General features: G+C 47.0%; 1 protein-coding gene across 1 annotated transcript; it reads left to right on the top strand.

Moving 5' to 3' along the window:
* The first annotated feature begins 1,619 nt into the window (after positions 1 to 1,619).
* SDE2 (SDE2 telomere maintenance homolog) lies at positions 1,620 to 13,961 on the top strand. Its single transcript, XM_040967950.1, has 7 exons — positions 1,620 to 1,758; positions 6,686 to 6,803; positions 8,270 to 8,381; positions 9,013 to 9,182; positions 9,825 to 9,939; positions 11,428 to 11,929; positions 13,507 to 13,961. Exons 1-7 carry the CDS (start codon positions 1,639 to 1,641, stop codon positions 13,726 to 13,728), a joined length of 1,359 nt encoding a protein of 452 aa, XP_040823884.1. The 5' UTR covers positions 1,620 to 1,638; the 3' UTR covers positions 13,729 to 13,961.
* The last annotated feature ends 2,891 nt before the right edge of the window (positions 13,962 to 16,852 follow it).

Here is a 16,852-nt window from a genome sequence, read left to right as displayed (position 1 = left end):
AACAGTGAACTGTGCAGGTTGCCTTGTGCATCCTTAGAAGCCAATGTGCTGTGCTACTACAAACTACATTTCTTCAATGTACCTTGAGGATCATTCATTCACTAATATAGGAACACCAAATATCCTACCTAATATTTACTTAACATCTACTCTAAGGATGTCATGGTGTTAGGTGTTCACTGTGATTTGTCTGTAATTCCATACCTGGGCCTTTTTTGGTGCACCCTACTCCCTTCATTAGAAAAGGGGTAAAATGAACCCTAATTATTGTGACACAAAAATGTTCTGTGAACCTAAACTGTACTTCACAGTGCTACGTGTGAGGAGTGTTGGAGGGAGAAAGATCCCTTAAAAGAGCCATTTGGATGTCCAGAAGGAAGAAACATATCAAACTTGCGACTTAGGTCTCCAGGCTATTGCTTACAATCCATGATGGCTAGGAATAGAGCGCCGCGCGGCTTCCCAGGGGCTTAAATTTGCTGGTGAGCCACCCACCCCCTTTGCAAAACACTGCTTTCGAGGCACAACGTGGCTCTCATTTTGTGTCACTTTTCTTCCTCCGCTCACATGCCTATACAGACCTTTTCTTTCTCCTCCCCCATCCCCCGTCCGTGTATGGCAAATCTGTCACTTCACAGGCATGGCAATTCTATTTTTTGCTCACACCGCCCCAGTGAACCGATTCTTGCGTTTGTTGTTGTTTGCCCCTCAGCACGGCGTTTCATTGGCCACACACTCTCCAACAGCCTTCCTCCGTCAGTCGCCTCTACGGCTTTGAAATGGCTCAGGAATTTATAAAGGCCATCCCTTCGGTTCGAGCCCCTCCCAGCGTTCTCCACGGGTGGGGCCAGTTACACCGCAGGGTTTCTAATCCGCCTGACTGGAAACATCACTCCTGCGACGGCCTCTTGCCAGAGCCTCTTCGCTGATAAATGTTTTAAAAAACAGAACCTAAGTGGAGAAAAACCTAGAACGCAAAAAGGCCCAAGTTAAGAATAGGCCGAGCGCGGCGGGCAGGAAGCCAGAAGTTGCCTCCTTCTGGAGGGGGAAGCAGCTCGCTCGCCGACGGCTGCTGAGGGGCCTCCTGGGGTCGTTTCCTTTGCCCCTCACCCCACCGGTGTGGGGGCGTGAGAGATGCCTCCTCCAGGCCTAGGAAGCAGCCCTCCCTGAGCCGCTTCCGGGACTGCAGCTTCTCTCCTCACACCCCCGGGAGTGGAACCTTCTCAGGCCACAATTCTCCGCCACCCAAAAATAACCACGCAGATGTGAGAAAAACGGCCAGAGCCTGCGGAACAAGGCGGTGCTTCACTACAGCCTTATCGCTTACAGCCAGAACGCTCCAAACAGAACCCAGCCTCAGCCTTTTATAGCCAGTCCCTCGAGCCCCGCCCTAGCAACCGCTCCTAGCAACGCCTCGCCCTCGCGCGATGCCCTCTTATCGGCCTCCGCCAGGCCCTTCCTGTTCCCTTCCCCCACGCCAGCGCTGCTCCAACGCGCGGCTCACGTGATTGGCCCCAGAGGAGGGGCGGGACGAAGGGAAACGTGCGGGGTGGGGCGGATGAAGAGGTCTGCGTCATCAAGATGTGACCGGTGGCGCCGGGTATTTCAGGGCGTTCTCCTGGTCCGGGTTTAGAAGAAATGGCGGAGGCTGTGGGGCTGGTGTGGGTTCGTGGCCCCGGCTTCGGGTGCAGGATGGTGCAGTGTTGTTCGCCTCAGTGCTCCGTACAGGATTTCATCCACCGACTCTGCCAAGATCGGGTGAGGATCGCGCTTCCTGGGAGGGGAAGGGAGGCGAGCAGTTGGTCTGGCTGCGAGCCGGGAGGGTCTGTCGCCTGCGTCTGTTCTTTAGGATTGCGGGTTTCAGAGACCAAGTTCTTCAGTTGTAAGGAATCAGGCTGACCCTGCTACCTTCCTTTTGTCGTTGTCGGGATGATGGCTTGCCTCCCCCGAAGAAGGAGGCAAACGAAAAAAACGCTCCCCTTTGCAGTTGCGTAGTCCTGCCTTCAGTTTACAACGCTTTGGGGTGGTTTTTATCCCCACGAGGAGAGGCAGTCGAAGGGGGTGATTTTAGAGGCTTACGTCCCTATTGTGGACAGATGACACGCCTTTTGTCCGCTGGTCACAGAGTCTTGTGAGTTCCGGCTGGCATTGACAACCCACGGGTCGTTCGTGCTCCCCTAGGCTGTTTCCTTAGCTCAACATTGTCGACCTTACTTGCTAAATCGGAGCGTTACAGGACTTGTCCACAAAGAAGCTTATGTCATTAGACTTTTTGTTTTTACAGATCCTTAGGTTTTTTTCCTGTGCTTATTCACAATCCAGTCCAAAGACACACACAGTGTTTAGGAGAACTGCTTACTTTATCTCAGGAATACAAGTGTCAGATTCACTGACAGCTGAGCGAAAGTGGGATCGGAAAAAAAAAATTCAAACCATGAAGAATGCTGGGAATAAGAATTTTTAAATCTGCAACTATATTTAGAAATGGCCTCCGTTACTTAAGAAATAGGACCATGGCAAATATAAAAAGAAACACTACTTCAGAATGGGCATCTGGTGAGATTTTTGGAGCAGATTAAAATAGTCCATGTTCACACCCGTGCTATTTAAAATGAGACTTTCACCGAATCAGTGTTAACTCTCGTGAAAGAAATCTGCTCTGCTCTTCAGCAGCCACCTACTGTAAAGTGGATAAGGAACTGTTTCCCCATGAGACTTGTTGCTGTCGTGAATCGGCCTGCTGTGATCCGTGCAGAAACCTTGTGCTCTTGTTGGAAATTATTCCGATAAGAAGGAAACATCACACTGGTGCTTTGAAAGCCTCAATTGCTCTGATAGGCACAGCCTTGGTTTTCCGGGGCAGGTGCAGAACTTGCAGTTGATGAAGGGGTTCCAAGGACTACAGTCGGTGTAGTTTCTACGGAAATAGTGAACCTACTGCTTTGAGCATGGGCAAACCCTGCTCCCATGAGAAGGCCCCACAGTGATTGGTTTTCCTTTGTCCGGGTAGGGAGAGGAGGGTCGGTACATTAGATTTTGTTGGATTACAGGTTTGTCTGTGGCCAAAATGCTTCATAAATATGAAATGGTTGAAAGCAGTTAAATTGATTCTGAATTTTCTCAGTGGTTTTCCTGTTAAGACTTAATTGACAAGAGTAATAGCAAGTAGAAATGGCAGTTTGAATCAGCTGTCTTGTCTAAAAGGCATTTCTCTTTGGAACCTGTGAGGTAGGATCCCTCTGTTTTCACATTAATGTCTTTCAGAGTTATTTAAAATTTTAGAAATGCCATATCTGTTAGACACGAATTGTTAGAAGAACTAAAATGATCTTCAGGTTTTTAATTTATTTTTTTAAGGTTTATTTATTTTGGGCCCGGCACGGTGGCCTAGAGGCGAAAATCCTCGCCTTGAACGCACCATAATCCCATATTATGGGGGCTGGTTTCAATTCCGGCAGCCGCACTTCCCATCCAGTTCCCTGCTTGTGGCCTGGGAAAGCACTTGAGGACGGGCCAAAGCCTTGGGACCCTAAACCCGTGTGGGAGACCTGGAAGGAGCTCCAGGGTCCTGGCTTCAGATCGGCCTTTGTGGTCACTTGGGGAGTGAATCATCGGACAGAAAATCTTTCTCTTTTTCTCTCCTTCTCTCTGTCATCGGACAGAATATCTTTCTGTCTCTCCTTCTCTCTCTGTCATCAGACAGAAGATCTTTCTCTCACTCCCCAAGTGAGCGCAACGGCCGGTTCTGCGCCAATCCAAAGCCAGAAGCCCAGAGCCTCCTCCAGGTGTCCCATGCAGGTGCAGGGTTCCAAGGCTTTGGATCATCCTCCACTGCTTTCCCAGGCCACAAGCAGGGAGCTGAAAGGGAAACGGGGTTGCTGTGATTAGAATTGGCGCCCATATGGGATCCCGATGCGTACAGGGTGAGGACTTTAACCGCTAAGCTACCATGCTGGGCCCAGATTTATTTATTTATTTATTTGACCACCTTGGGGTTGCTGTTGTGACATAGCAGTTAAAATTGCCACCTGCGGCTCTGGCATTCCGCTGGAGCACTAGTTCAAATCCAGGCTGCTTTGCTTCTCATCTGGCTCTCTGCTAATGCATTTGGGAAAGCAGAGAAAGATGGCCCAAATGCTTGGACCCATGTACCCACGTGGGAGAGCTGGAGGAAACTCCTGGCTCCTGGATTCAGCCCAGCCCAGCTCCAGCCGTGTGGCCACTTGGGGGAGTGAACCTGCAGAAAGAAGGATTCTCTCTCCCCACTTCTAAACTCTGCCTTTCAAATAAATAGATCAGTCTTTTTTTTAAAAAAAGGTAACAGAGAGATCTGCCATCCACTGGTTCACTTCCCAATAGGTTCAACAGCCAGGTGTGGGCCACACTGGAGCTGGAACCCAGGAACTCAGTCCTGGTCTCCTACATGGGCAACAGAGACCCAGGCATTTTGGCCATCCTCCACTATCTTCCCAGGTACATTAACTTCCCATCCAGCTCCCTGCTTATGGCCTGGGAACAGGGGAGGATGCTCCAAAACCTTGGGACCCTGCACCCACATGAAAGACCCAGAAGAGGCTCCTGGCTTTGGAGTGGTTCGGTTCTGGTCATTGTGGCCATTTAGGGGAACGATCTGGTGGGTAGAAGATCTCTGACTCCTTCTTTCTGTTAAGTCTGCCTTTATATAAAAGTAAAATATTTAAAAAATTCTGGTATCACAGGTGGTGATTTTATCTACTGCACTGCATCAGCCCCCAAGTTCATATAACTTTCTGGAATACTCTATTTTCTTTTACAGCATCAAAAATTTATCTGGAAAGACAACTATTATATTTACTATTTTTTTAAAGATTGAAAGAGCTAGGGAGCAAGGGAGACACTAACGAGATGGCTACAACAGTCAGGGGTGGGCCAAACCAAACGCAAGAGCTAGGAGCTTCTTTTAGGTCTTCCACATGAGTAGCAGGGCCCAAAATACTTGGACTGTTCCCCTGCTTTTTCCAAGCCCCTAGTGGGGATCTGGGGCAGAAGTGGAGCAGCTGGGAAATGAGCCGACCATCCATGTGGGGTGCAGGTATTGCATGAGGCAGTTTCACTCCCATGCCATACCACCATCCCCTCTTCATTTTTTGATCCTAGAATTTCTGGTATGTGCATACCAGGTCCGGGGCTGTATTTGGACAATGGTTTTAAGTCGAGGGGTGCCAACAGAAGGTATAGCACTGCCTCCAGCTGCTCCTCCATGTGTTAAAGCTTAGACGGTGATGTTAAAAAAAAAAACCTCTACCTTTGTTTCTACCTTTCTAATTCCTCCCTACGCTTTTCAGGCTGTGTGCTGTTGATTTTAAAGGTGGGGACCACTCTTGATATTTTATTTGATTTTGACATATTTTGAAGAAAATCAGTGAAAGTGGGATCTTTATGAGCTATTAAGAAGGAAAAAGGCCTTTTTATTTTCAGCCAAAATGGCCGACCATCCTAAATATCATCATTAAGCAATATTAGGAAATAATTGTCCCCAGACTGCATTGTGTGAAGTGACTTTTTTTTCCTTTAGTACTTAAATATGCATATATTATTTGTTTTTCTTTTAAGATTTATTTTTTTATTATGTTTTTATTGGAAAGAAAAGGCGGATATATAGAGAGGAGAGACAGAGAGGAAGATCTTCCGTCCGATGATTCACTGCCCAAGTGAGCGCAACGGCCGTTGCTATGCCGATCCGAAGCCAGGAGCCTCTTCCAGGTCTCCCACACGGGTGCAGGGTCCCAAGGCTTTGGGCCGTCCTTGACTGCTTTCCCGGGCCACAGGCAGGGAGCTGGAAGGGAAGCGGGGCTGCCGGGATTAGAACCGGCGCCCACATGGGATCCCGGGCGTGCAAGGCGAGGACCTTAACCACTGCGCCACCGCACCGGGCCCTATATTATTTGTTTTGAAGTCAGAGTTACACAGAGAGATCTTGCTTCTGCTGGTTGACTCCCCATGTGGTCACAGCTGAAATCAGGAGCGTCTTCTGTGTCTCCCAGGTGGATGCAAAGACCCAAACTCTTGAGCTGTCTTCTGCTGCTTTACCTAAGCCATTAATGTGAAAATGGAGCTGCCAGGACACCAATTGGTGCCCATATGGGATGCCACCATTGTAAGTGGTGGCTTCAACTGCTATGCCCAGTGTGGGCCCCTCTGAATACTTTTCATTTTCATTTCAGCAATTGTTAATTGAAGACACATTATCTGCCTGCCACACTACCTGACTACTTTGATAAAAAGGTAGTCAGCTGTTGCATGTAAGAAATTTGTAACATTAAGGGTCCAATGTGGTAGCCTGGTGACTGAAGTCCTTGTCTTGAATGCACCAGGATCCCATATGGGTGCTAGTTTCGCATCCCAGCTGTTCCACTTTCCATCCATCTCCCTGCTTATGGCCTGGGAAAGCTGCAGAGGATGGCCCAAAGCCTTGGGACCCTGCACTTATGTAGGAGACTCAAGAAGCCCCAGGCTCATGGTTTTGGATTGGCTCAGCTTTGCCTGTTGTGACTACATGAGGAGTGAACCAGCAGATGGAAGATCTTTCTGTCTCTTCCTTCTCTCTGTAAATCTGCCTTTCCAATAAAAATTTTAAAATCTTTAAAAATGGGGGGAGGGGATTTATATCATAAGAGGCATTAAGAAAATCCAAACTTGTCTCTAGGATGTTCCAGTGGAATACTTCTATGTAAAATGCAACGGGACGCTGGTACATGCCCACGACACAGTGCAACATGGAGCTGTGTACAGTTTGGAACCCAGACTTTGTGGAGGAAAAGGAGGTAAGGCATGGCTGTTGATCACTTACTTGAAACACATCTGTATTCCTAAGCAGTGTGAATTAAATTAAGGGTCCCCTTTGTCTCTGGTGTGCCAGCCTTGGTTTGCCAGGTTTGCCATTTAAATCCTTATTGACTTGCATAAATCCTTATTTACTTTTATTCTTTTTGAAATAATTCTGTGACTTCAATCCCCCCTCTGGCCAGATAACTCTAAGGGAGCCTAGGTTAGTGCTTCGGGAGAGATTAGATAAAGAGATGGGACCTTGAAGAAATAGCTTCAAAACAGTAAGGTCATATGTTATTGTAGTGGTAAGGGAAGAAACACAGTTATTTACAGGTTGGCATAAAGGTCCTGGTTGTGTTGATACATTTGAGAGAAAAACATTAAAAGCGAAACCATGAATAGTTCCCATTATGTCTTCTGAGGCACTGATGGGTAATGCCTACGTTTTCTCAGAATCTTCAGTTGATCCCGTTTGGCTCTCACAGCTGACATCTCAGGCTGTAAATACCCTGCTGATGAAGTTGTACCAAGCATGAAGAATGACACCTGTCCTCTCAGCTTGTGATGGCTTTAAAAATTTCCTTCCTTTTAAACTCATTGAAATATTGTACCATATGATTTTGGAGTTCTTAATTTGGGACTCCTGGGATCTGTTTCACCAAGTCAAGACCTTTAAATAACCTTGCTGTCCAGTTGCAATATTTCAGAAATTTAAAATGAAGCAGATTCAAGTTGATGAGCCATCCATCTCCCTTAAAGAGAAGGGGGCCTGGTGCGGTAGCCTAGTGACTAAAGTCTTTGCCTGGCATGCAGTGCACCAGGATCCTGTATGGGTGCCAGTTCTAATCCTGGTGACCCTGCTTCCCATCCAGCTCCTTGCCTGTGGCCTGGGAAAGCAGTCGAGGATGGCCCAAAGCCTTGGGATCCTGCACCTGTGAGGGAGACCTGAAAGGGGCTCCGGGCTCCCGGCTTTGGATTGGTACACCTCCAGCCATTTGAGTGAATCAACAGACGAAAGATCTTCCTGCCTCTCCTCCTCTCTATTTTATTGGAAAGGCAGATATACAGAGAGGAGAGACAGAGAGGAAGATCTTCCATCCGATGATTCACTCCCCAAGTGACTGCAACGGCTGATCCGAAGCCAGGAGCCTCTTCTGGGTCTCCCACGCGGGTGCAGGGTCCCAAAGCTTTGGGCTGTCCTCGACTGCTTTCCCAGGCCACAGGCAGGGAGCTGGAAGGGAAGCAGGGCTGCCGGGATTAGAACCGGCGCCCACATGGGATCCCGGGCGTGCAAGGTGAGGACCTTAACCACTGCGCCACCGCGCCGGGCCAATCTTTTTTTTTTTAATTAAAAATGGGAAGAAAGTAGAATTTACTTTGATACTAGTTTTCACAGATTTGCCCTAGCTAGCACCCACCTTGGATGCATTCCAACTGGCTTTCTCCTTATCCATTGGCTCAGGTTTTGGATCCATGCTTCGGGCACTTGGGGCTCAGATTGAGAAGACCACCAATCGGGAAGCTTGCCGGGATCTCAGTGGGAGGAGATTACGAGATGTGAACCATGAAAAAGCGTAAGTTACCCAGCTTTTTGTTGCTATTATGTAATGATTTTTTATAAATTTATTTGAAAGGTAGAATTAGAGAGAGGGAAGGATAGAAAGAGATCTCTCTGCTGGCTTGATCCCTAGATGGACACAGTGCCCACGGCTGGCCCAACTTGAAGCCAGGATCCTAGAACTTGGTCTCACATGGGTACAGAGACCCATGCATTTAAGGCATCTGCTGCTTTCCCAGGCTCATTAGTAGGGAGTGGGATCAGAAATGAAACATCCAGGACATGGAGTGGTACCCATGTGGGATGCTGGCATCACAGGTAGTAGCTTAACCCACTGTGCTGCAACACTCACCTCCTGTTTTTTAGGAGAAAAATAAACTTTCCTATCAGTAATGATTATACACGTGCCATGCATTTGGGAAATGTAAACCTAAAATAGATACTCTGTTGTCACATTTAATCTTAACATAATTTAGTAACTTTTTGGGTTTTACTATGTCTATCACTTATGCTGATAGTAAACAGGGCACCCTTTCTAGGGGAGTGTGATATCACAAACGAGAGTCCACTGGCTTGTCCCAGACTTTTTATGTAGACATATACACAGTGTAAGCACACAGTTCTGTCTCTTTCCCCACTTTGCGTAGTATGGCAGAATGGGTAAAACAGCAGGCCGAGCGGGAGGCTGAAAAGGAGCAGAAGCGCCTGGAACGACTGCAGCGGAAGCTCGCCGAGCCCAAGCACTGCTTCACCAGCCCCAGCTATCAGCAGCAGTGCCATGAGATGGCAGAGCGGCTGGAGGACTCGGTGCTCAAAGGTGAGGATGCAGGGGGCTTCGTGTGCTCGGCAGGTGCCACGAGGCTGGCACCCTGCACACAAGAGCAGCGGCCAAGTCATTTTGGGTTACAGGCTTCCAAGAACCAGAAGGAAGCTTTGGGAATGTGTCTCTCACAAATGAACTCAGAATACAGCATGCTTAGCCCCTTCCAAACATGCCACAACACAAGCCCAGACAATGTTTGTCATTCCTAACCCCGGAGGTTCACTGACTTGTGGGGTCCAGGAAAGAACACATTTGTGTTTGTGTTCAGGGCTTGGCTGTCTTCAGATTTATACACCTCACTATAGATTTATAGACCTTACCGTATTTGCTCCTAGGTTTAAGTCAGGTTGGTTTGTTTGTTTGATGGTTTAAGCTCTATTTATTTGAAAGGCTGTTAGAGAAGGAGAGAGAATCTTTTATTTGCTAGTTTATTTCCCATATGGCGGCAGCAGCCAGGACTGGGCTAGATCAAACCCAGGGGCCTGGCATCCCATCCGTGTGTCACATGTGAGTTGTAAGGGCCTATGCACCTGGGCCATTTTTTGTTGCTTTCCCAGGTGCATTGGCTGCACCGTATTTGTGATTCCTGTAAGCTCAGTGTTGATAATGGAAACAGTTGTTAAAATTTCTGACTAGGTATGCAGGCTGCTTCGAGCAAGTTGGTGTCAGCAGAAATCGGCGAGAATCGGAAACGGTTTAACCAGTCAAAGGCAGAGCGAGGAGCCAGGGCAAAGAAAAGGAAGTGCTTTTGGTAAGTGCATATTTCATTTCCAAATTCATCTCTGAGGACTGAGATGATGTATATTTTCCTTCTGTTGGGCGTAAACACAGTTTAAGTAATGTTTGATGGAAGCTCAGAAAATTAAAGCGTGCTTCATAAATTCCAGCTTCATATATTGTCATGTACGTACTCATAGTAGTTTCTGCTAGAAGTGATATTAATAGAATCTAAAGGATAATTTTTTTCCTTACAATTAAAAATCATAAAAATTGTTTTAAATATTTTTATTTATTTGCTTGAAAGGCAGCGTTACAGCAGAGTGAGTAGACAATCTTCCATCCACTTGTTCACTCCCCAAATGGCTGCAATAGCTGGAGCTGAGCCAATCTGAAACCAGGAGCCAGGAGCTTCTTTCAGGTCTCCCACACAGATGCAGGGTCTTGAAGGCTTTGGGTCATCCTCTGCTGCTTTCCCAGGACACAGGCAGGGAGCTGGGAGGGAGGTGGAGCAGGCAGGACACAAACCAACACCCAAATGGGATCCTGGTGAGGATTTAGCCACTGAGCCATTGTACTGGCCAATTAAATAAACTTGGAAATAAGTTCACTCTGTCTGTGAAAACAACCCTCCCCCCCCCCAAAAAAAAAAAGTTGATCTATTTAATTGGAAAGTGAAGTTAGAGGGAGAGACATACAGGAGTTGGGATAGAGGGAGAGAGACCTTCCTTGATGGTTCAGTCTGCAGATGACCTCAACAGCCGGAGCTGGGCCACAGTAAAGCCACAAATCTGGAATTCCATCCAGATCTTCCAGGAAGGTCCTCTTCCCCTGCTTTTCCAGGCACATCAGCAGGAAGTAGGTGAGAAGAGGCAGAGCTGAGACTCACAGCACTGGCCATATGGGATGCCAGAGTTGCTAGCAGCAGCTTAACACAGTGCTGGTCCAACTGTTAAAATTTTCAAAAGGGATCCTCTTGGATCTTTGCAACTGTGTCAGTCTTATTGAAATTTTTTTCTCCTTAAATTGATACCTTTAGAATATTGTGGTTTTTTTTCTTTTCTTTCTTTTCTTTTTCTTTTTTAAAGATTTATTTGTGTATTTGAAAAACAGTTATAGAGTAGGGGGAGAGAGAGAGATCACTCTTGCATTCACTGGTTTACTCCTCAAATGGCCACAGCAGCCAGGACTGGGCCAGGCTGAATCCAGGAGCCAGGACATTCTTCCAGGTCTTCCACTGGATAGAGGGGCCCAAGTGCTTGTGCTTGAACCATTTTGTGTGCTTTCACAGGCATGTTAAGATAGAGCTGGATTAGCAATAGAATAGTTGGGACACAAACTGGTGCCCATATGGGATGCTGGTATACAAACAGCTACACAATCCACTATGCCACAGTGCTGGCACCTGAAATCTCTTTGTCTGCAATGTACCCTCCCTACAAAGGTCTGTTTCCTGGACAAGCTGCAGCTCACCAAATAGAAGCTTGTCAGTGGTGGTAAACCCTTCTGTTGCTTCTGACAGGTTGGGCTTGGAGGGACTAGCGGCCGCAGAGGGGTCCAGTTCCGAGTGTTCTGATGATGACAGTGAAGAAGAACCTAGTACCTCCGCAGTGGGTGCCTGCGCTCCAAAAGATAGCAGTGATGTTGAGATGGCAGATGCATTTCCCAGTGGTTCTCAGGGGGCAGGAGTATCGAGTACAGACTTTGCATCACCAGAGAAACCGCAGATCATGGGGCCCGATTCTGGGCAGATTGCCTCAGGAGACTCGCATGTTGAGCTGGGAGAGGCACCTGCCCAGGCGCACGTGGAAAGGGAAACGGCTGCTGAAACCCAGGAACCCCTGGAAAGAAAGGAGACAGAGACTCAAGAGCCCACAGAAGGGCAGGTGGCTAGGGCTGGCCCAGACACAGAGACGAAAGAGACAAAAGAAACCACTGAAGGGATCAGAGCTGTCACAGGAACACCTGGAGATCAAGAAAACGTTGCCACTGCCAACCTGGAAGAAAGCCAGTTGGCAAATAAGGTGAGTGCTTTCTAGGGGCTGGTGTCTGTAGAGTTAAGTCAATTTAATCTCTGCAGTAAGTCATTCAAGTGAACATGTGACTTGCCCATCAAGTGCTCAGTGAAAGGCTAATACTAAGAAAAACAGATGATTCTCCCTCAAAAACATTATTTTTCTTATTTGAAAGAGATAGGGAGGAAGCTCTTCCATCTTCTGGTTCGTTCATTTACATGCCCACAACAGCCAAGGCTAAGCCAGGCCCAGGCCGGGAGCCAGGAACTCAATCCAGGTCTCCCATGTAGTTGTTGGGGGCTCAAGTACTTGAGCCATCCTCTGTTTGCTCCCAGGTGTGTGGTAGTTTTTCCTTTTTAGCTCCAGAGTTTATACTATTTTGCTGCTTGCTGATGTCCTTTGTTCTATATTTTATCACATTTTAGCTTTTCTGATATTATGTGTTTATTTCATGTTAGAGCTTAATTGGTATTGTTTATTCTTAATGCATTCAATAATGGGCAGGGGAAGGAATGGGCATTTGGCATGGTGGTTAAGACGCCTTGTGGGATGCTTGAATCCCATATTGGAGTATCTGGGCTCATGTCCTGGGTCTGCTCGCAGTTCCTGCATCCTGCTCATGGGCCCTGCAAGGCAGCTGGGTTCCTAGTTGCTGGCTTTGGCCTGGTTTAGCCCCAGCTGTTGTGGTCATCTGGGAGTGAGTGGTGAGATGAATGATCTCTCTTTGGCTTTAAAATAAAACATGTTTTTAGAAAGCTTGATGGTTGCCGTATATTACCTCAGATGACGTTTTAGATTTGGTGAAGAAAGGTGCTCATTGTTCCTGTCACTAAGTCCCTGCTCAGTTCTGCCTTCCTCATGTGAGGAAAATTGATGGAAATCTCATTAAAGTAAAGCTTTTGAATAAAGTACCTGGTCTTTTTATTTATTTATTTATTTATTTTTATTACAAAGTCAGATATATAGAGAGGAGGAGAGACAGAGAGGAAGATCTTCCGTCCGATGATTCACCCCCCAAGTGACCACAATGGCCAGAGCTGAGCCAATCCGAAGCTAGGAGCCAGGAACCTCCTCCAGGTCTCCCACATGGGTACAGGGGCCCAAGGCTTTGGGCCATCCTTGACTGCTTTCCCAGGCCACAGGCAGGGAGCTGGATGGGAAGCGGAGCTGCCAGGGTTAGAACCAGCGCATTGGGATCCCAGCGCATTGAAGGCGAGGACTTTAGCCGCTAGGCCATGCTGTTAGGCCCATGTGCCTGGTCTTTTCTGTGGTAATAAGGATAAGGCTGAGTCTGTTTTACTGTTTGGATTTTTACTGGGAAAATCAAAAAAGGAAAAAAAAAAAACAGTACTAAGAATTTGTTCAGGGATTCTCTATTTCTGTTAATGTTCTTAATATTTGTTGCTAAAAATGTAAGTGAACATTTTTATTAACTACATTGAAAATGTATGTAGGATAATCTAGATGATTCTTTAAAATTTGTAGCAGGCTATGACAGATTAAGTGAAAATTCCCTGAAAAATTAGAGTGTAGTTGATATCAAGTTAAGCATGTATTACATATCCTCTTTTCTCTTTTTCTCTCAGGTTGTTGGCCCAGAAACTCTGGATTTATTGGCGTTCAGCTCTGCGGCAGAACTGGAGTCGCTGGGGTTGGAGAGGCTGAAGAGTGAGCTGATGGCCCTGGGCCTGAAGTGCGGGGGCACCCTGCAGGAGCGAGCCTCCAGGCTCTTCGCCGTCAGAGGCCTGGCGAGGGAGCACATCGACCCGGCTCTGTTTGCCAAGCCTGTGAAAGCGAAGAAGAAATGAGCCTGCTCAGAACTGGCTTCCTGTTTCTTTGTAGTTACCCTGCCCATTGTGGACTCTCAGCCAATTTTCCTACTGATATTAAAAACTTTCTAATGACCCAATTCTTACTTCCTTTTTCATGATGTGTTTATATAATTAATGTGTGAAACCCTCTGGCCCTGAAGTTTTCTCTATGAGATTTGTTTTGTTTTGCTTTGTTTTTATAGTAATAAATTAATGTTGAGCTATTCAGACTTTTGGCTTCTTCTTTTATCATTTAGTTAAGTTGTATATATATATATATTTATTTATTTATTTATTTATTTATATTTACATATTAACATATATATATATCCTGGACAGTGCCCCTGGAGAATGCACCTGAGGCAGTGAGAGCCACAGAACAGAGTGGACGGAGCTGAATCCACACCAGATCAGGCTAAGGAGGCTTCAGGGTGCTCCTGTCTCCCTCAGCCGCTGGCTGTGCTGATCCAGGGCAATCTGCCAGGTGGACATGGAGACAGAAACAGTTGTGAGGATGGTGGCCTAAGAGTCCCAGTCTTGGCCTGCCCAGAGCAGTACTGGGAGACCTTCCCTGAGATGTCTGTGTATCTTTATGGGTGGAGCAAGAAGCCATAGCTGGTGTTTGTATAAAGGATCCATAAGTCATTTAAGACTAAAGCATCTTGGGGCCTGGTGCAATGGCTTAGCAGCTAAATCCTTGCCTTGCACGTGCCAGGATCCCATATGGGCACTGGTTTGTGCCCTGGCTGCTCTACTTCTCATCCAGCTCCCTGCTTGTGGCCTGGGAAAGCAGTAGGTGATGGCCCAAGGCCTTGGGATCCTGTACCCATGTGGGAGACCTGGAGGAATTTCCTGGCTCCTGACTTGAGATCAACTCTTCTCCAGCTCTTGTGGCCACTTGGGCAATGAACCAGCACATGGAAGATCTTCCTGTCTCCCCTCTATAAATCTGCCTTTCCAATTAAAAAAAAAAAGACTAAAACATCTTGAATTGAAAATGTAGTAAAGAACCAGAATCTAGACAAATGCCCAGAGAAAATAAGACTGGTGTTGAATATTACATGGGACCCCAAGTCCAGCTACCTAGGCTTACCAAGTAGGCCACTGGTTCACTTTGTGATGTATTATATCAATGTCATTAGTCCGAGCAGGCTTGTTAGGGTTCTGCTTGTGGCTTAGAAAAGCAGTCAAGGCCGGCCCAAAGCCTTGGGTTCCTGCCCCCATGTGGCAGACCCAGAGCTCCTGGCTCCTGGCTTCAGATTGGCACAGCTCTGGCCATTGTGGTCACTTGGGGAGTGAATCATTGGACGGAAGATCTTCCTCTCTGTCTCTCCTCCTCTCTGTATACCTGGCTTTGCAATAAAAGTAAATAAATCTTTAAAAAATTGTTCTATGTTAAAAAAAAAAAAAAAGCTTTGCTCATGGCAGCTGGAGGAGGCTCAACTGGCTAATCCTCTATCCGCTAATTCCAGTAAAATGAAAATCAGTTTGTTTTAACTATTTTTGATGATATATTCACAGTTGATCAGGGTGTGAAGAGTCAAGGGCTAGGGGAAAGCAGATGAGATCACTATTTTCACATCCTCCTTATCTTCTTCCTGTATCCAGAGGGAGAGGGAGATGGGGAGAAGCCATACTTCACCTCACAACTGCCCGCCCTAGTACCTGGGGATGGGGAATGGCCACCCAATGTCATCACTGGGTCCCCAATGTGGAGTGTGTTCTTAGGGTTCTGTTCAAATTAAATAATTCTGACATGCTGTCGATCTCACAGATCCAAGGAAGAGGAATTCCTTCCAAGGTCCATGGGCTGACACAGTCCTTCCTAAAGTCTCCATTTGCCCAGAAGTTTGCTATCAGGCTTCGCTGGGGTATTGACCAATTAGCTGTGCTCTCCATCCTCTGCTATGGTACCAGATAGTCTCTGCGGGCTCCAATGGATTGCCAAGTCCATGTGCATTTGGGTATGCTATCCACGTTTACCATCTTCAGTAACTGAGTAGGCCCCGTTCAGACACCTGCCAGATCACAGGTCCTGCCACTCTGCCCATGGTTGGAGTTCTGAGTCCAGCGGTTTAGTTGGGGGGACCCTCAAAGAAATCTTGTCTGAGGTGATCCCAGACCTTACTCCTGTGTGCACCTGCCTGTACTGGATCCGGCTCAGTCTGTCCCCGACACATTGTCAGCCTACACACACATTGGCAGTTGCAATTGCTAGGTCAGATCTATCTCCAGCGCCATCTCTTAAGCAAACCAATAGCAGTTAATTAGGGAGTTTTTTTTTTTCTTTTCTGCAGACTGTAGTCTCCAAACTTGATTATTTTTTTACTTATTCGAGAGTTGCGTGCACTGGTTCACTCCCCAAGTGTCCACAATGGCCAGAACCAGGTCAGGCTGTACCTTGGAGACAAGAACACAGTCCAAGTCTCCTGCACAGGTGTCAGGAACCCAGTGACTTGAGCCATCGGCTGCTGTGCCCAGAATTGGGAGTTGGAGCCAAGTACTGAATCAAGGCACTGCAATGGAGTGTAGGTATCTGTCTTCTAACCACAAGGCCAAACACTCAGCTTGCCTCATGTCATGTGTGCCTGTCAGTGATCCCAGTGGAGAATGGCCCAAAGTCTTGGGATCCTGCACCCACATTGGGGGGTCTGGAAAAAGCTCCTGGCTCCCAGCTTTGGATCTGCTCAGCCCTGGCCATTGCAACCACTTGGGGAATGAGCCAGCAGATTAAAGATCTCTCTTCTCTTTGTAAATTTGATCCATTTTTTCCAATAAAAATAAAGAAATCTTTAAAAAAAAATGACCCTCTGCCAACATAGGGTGGGTTTTATCTGTTTTGTTAGTGCTTGGTTGATACAAAGTGCTTCATGAGTTTCTGTTAAGGAATTAAAAATACTACTGCACTAGTATGATGTATTTTATAAAGCAACACACAAATAGAGCTCTGAGGCAGGCACTGTGGCTCAACCAGCTAATCCTCCACCCTTGGTGCTAGCTATATGGGTTCGTATCCTGGCTGCTTCATTCTGATCCAGCTCCCTGCTTATGGCCTAAGTATCAGAGGATGACCCAGGTCCTTGGGATCCTGCAGCTGAACTAATCATGGCTAAGCTTAGAT

This window comes from Ochotona curzoniae, unplaced genomic scaffold (genome assembly GCF_017591425.1).
Source record: "Ochotona curzoniae isolate NIBS_2020 unplaced genomic scaffold, NIBS_Ocur_1.0 scaffold_4683, whole genome shotgun sequence".
Lineage (NCBI taxonomy): Eukaryota > Metazoa > Chordata > Mammalia > Lagomorpha > Ochotonidae > Ochotona > Ochotona curzoniae.
This window is presented reverse-complemented; position numbering and strand designations above follow the sequence as displayed.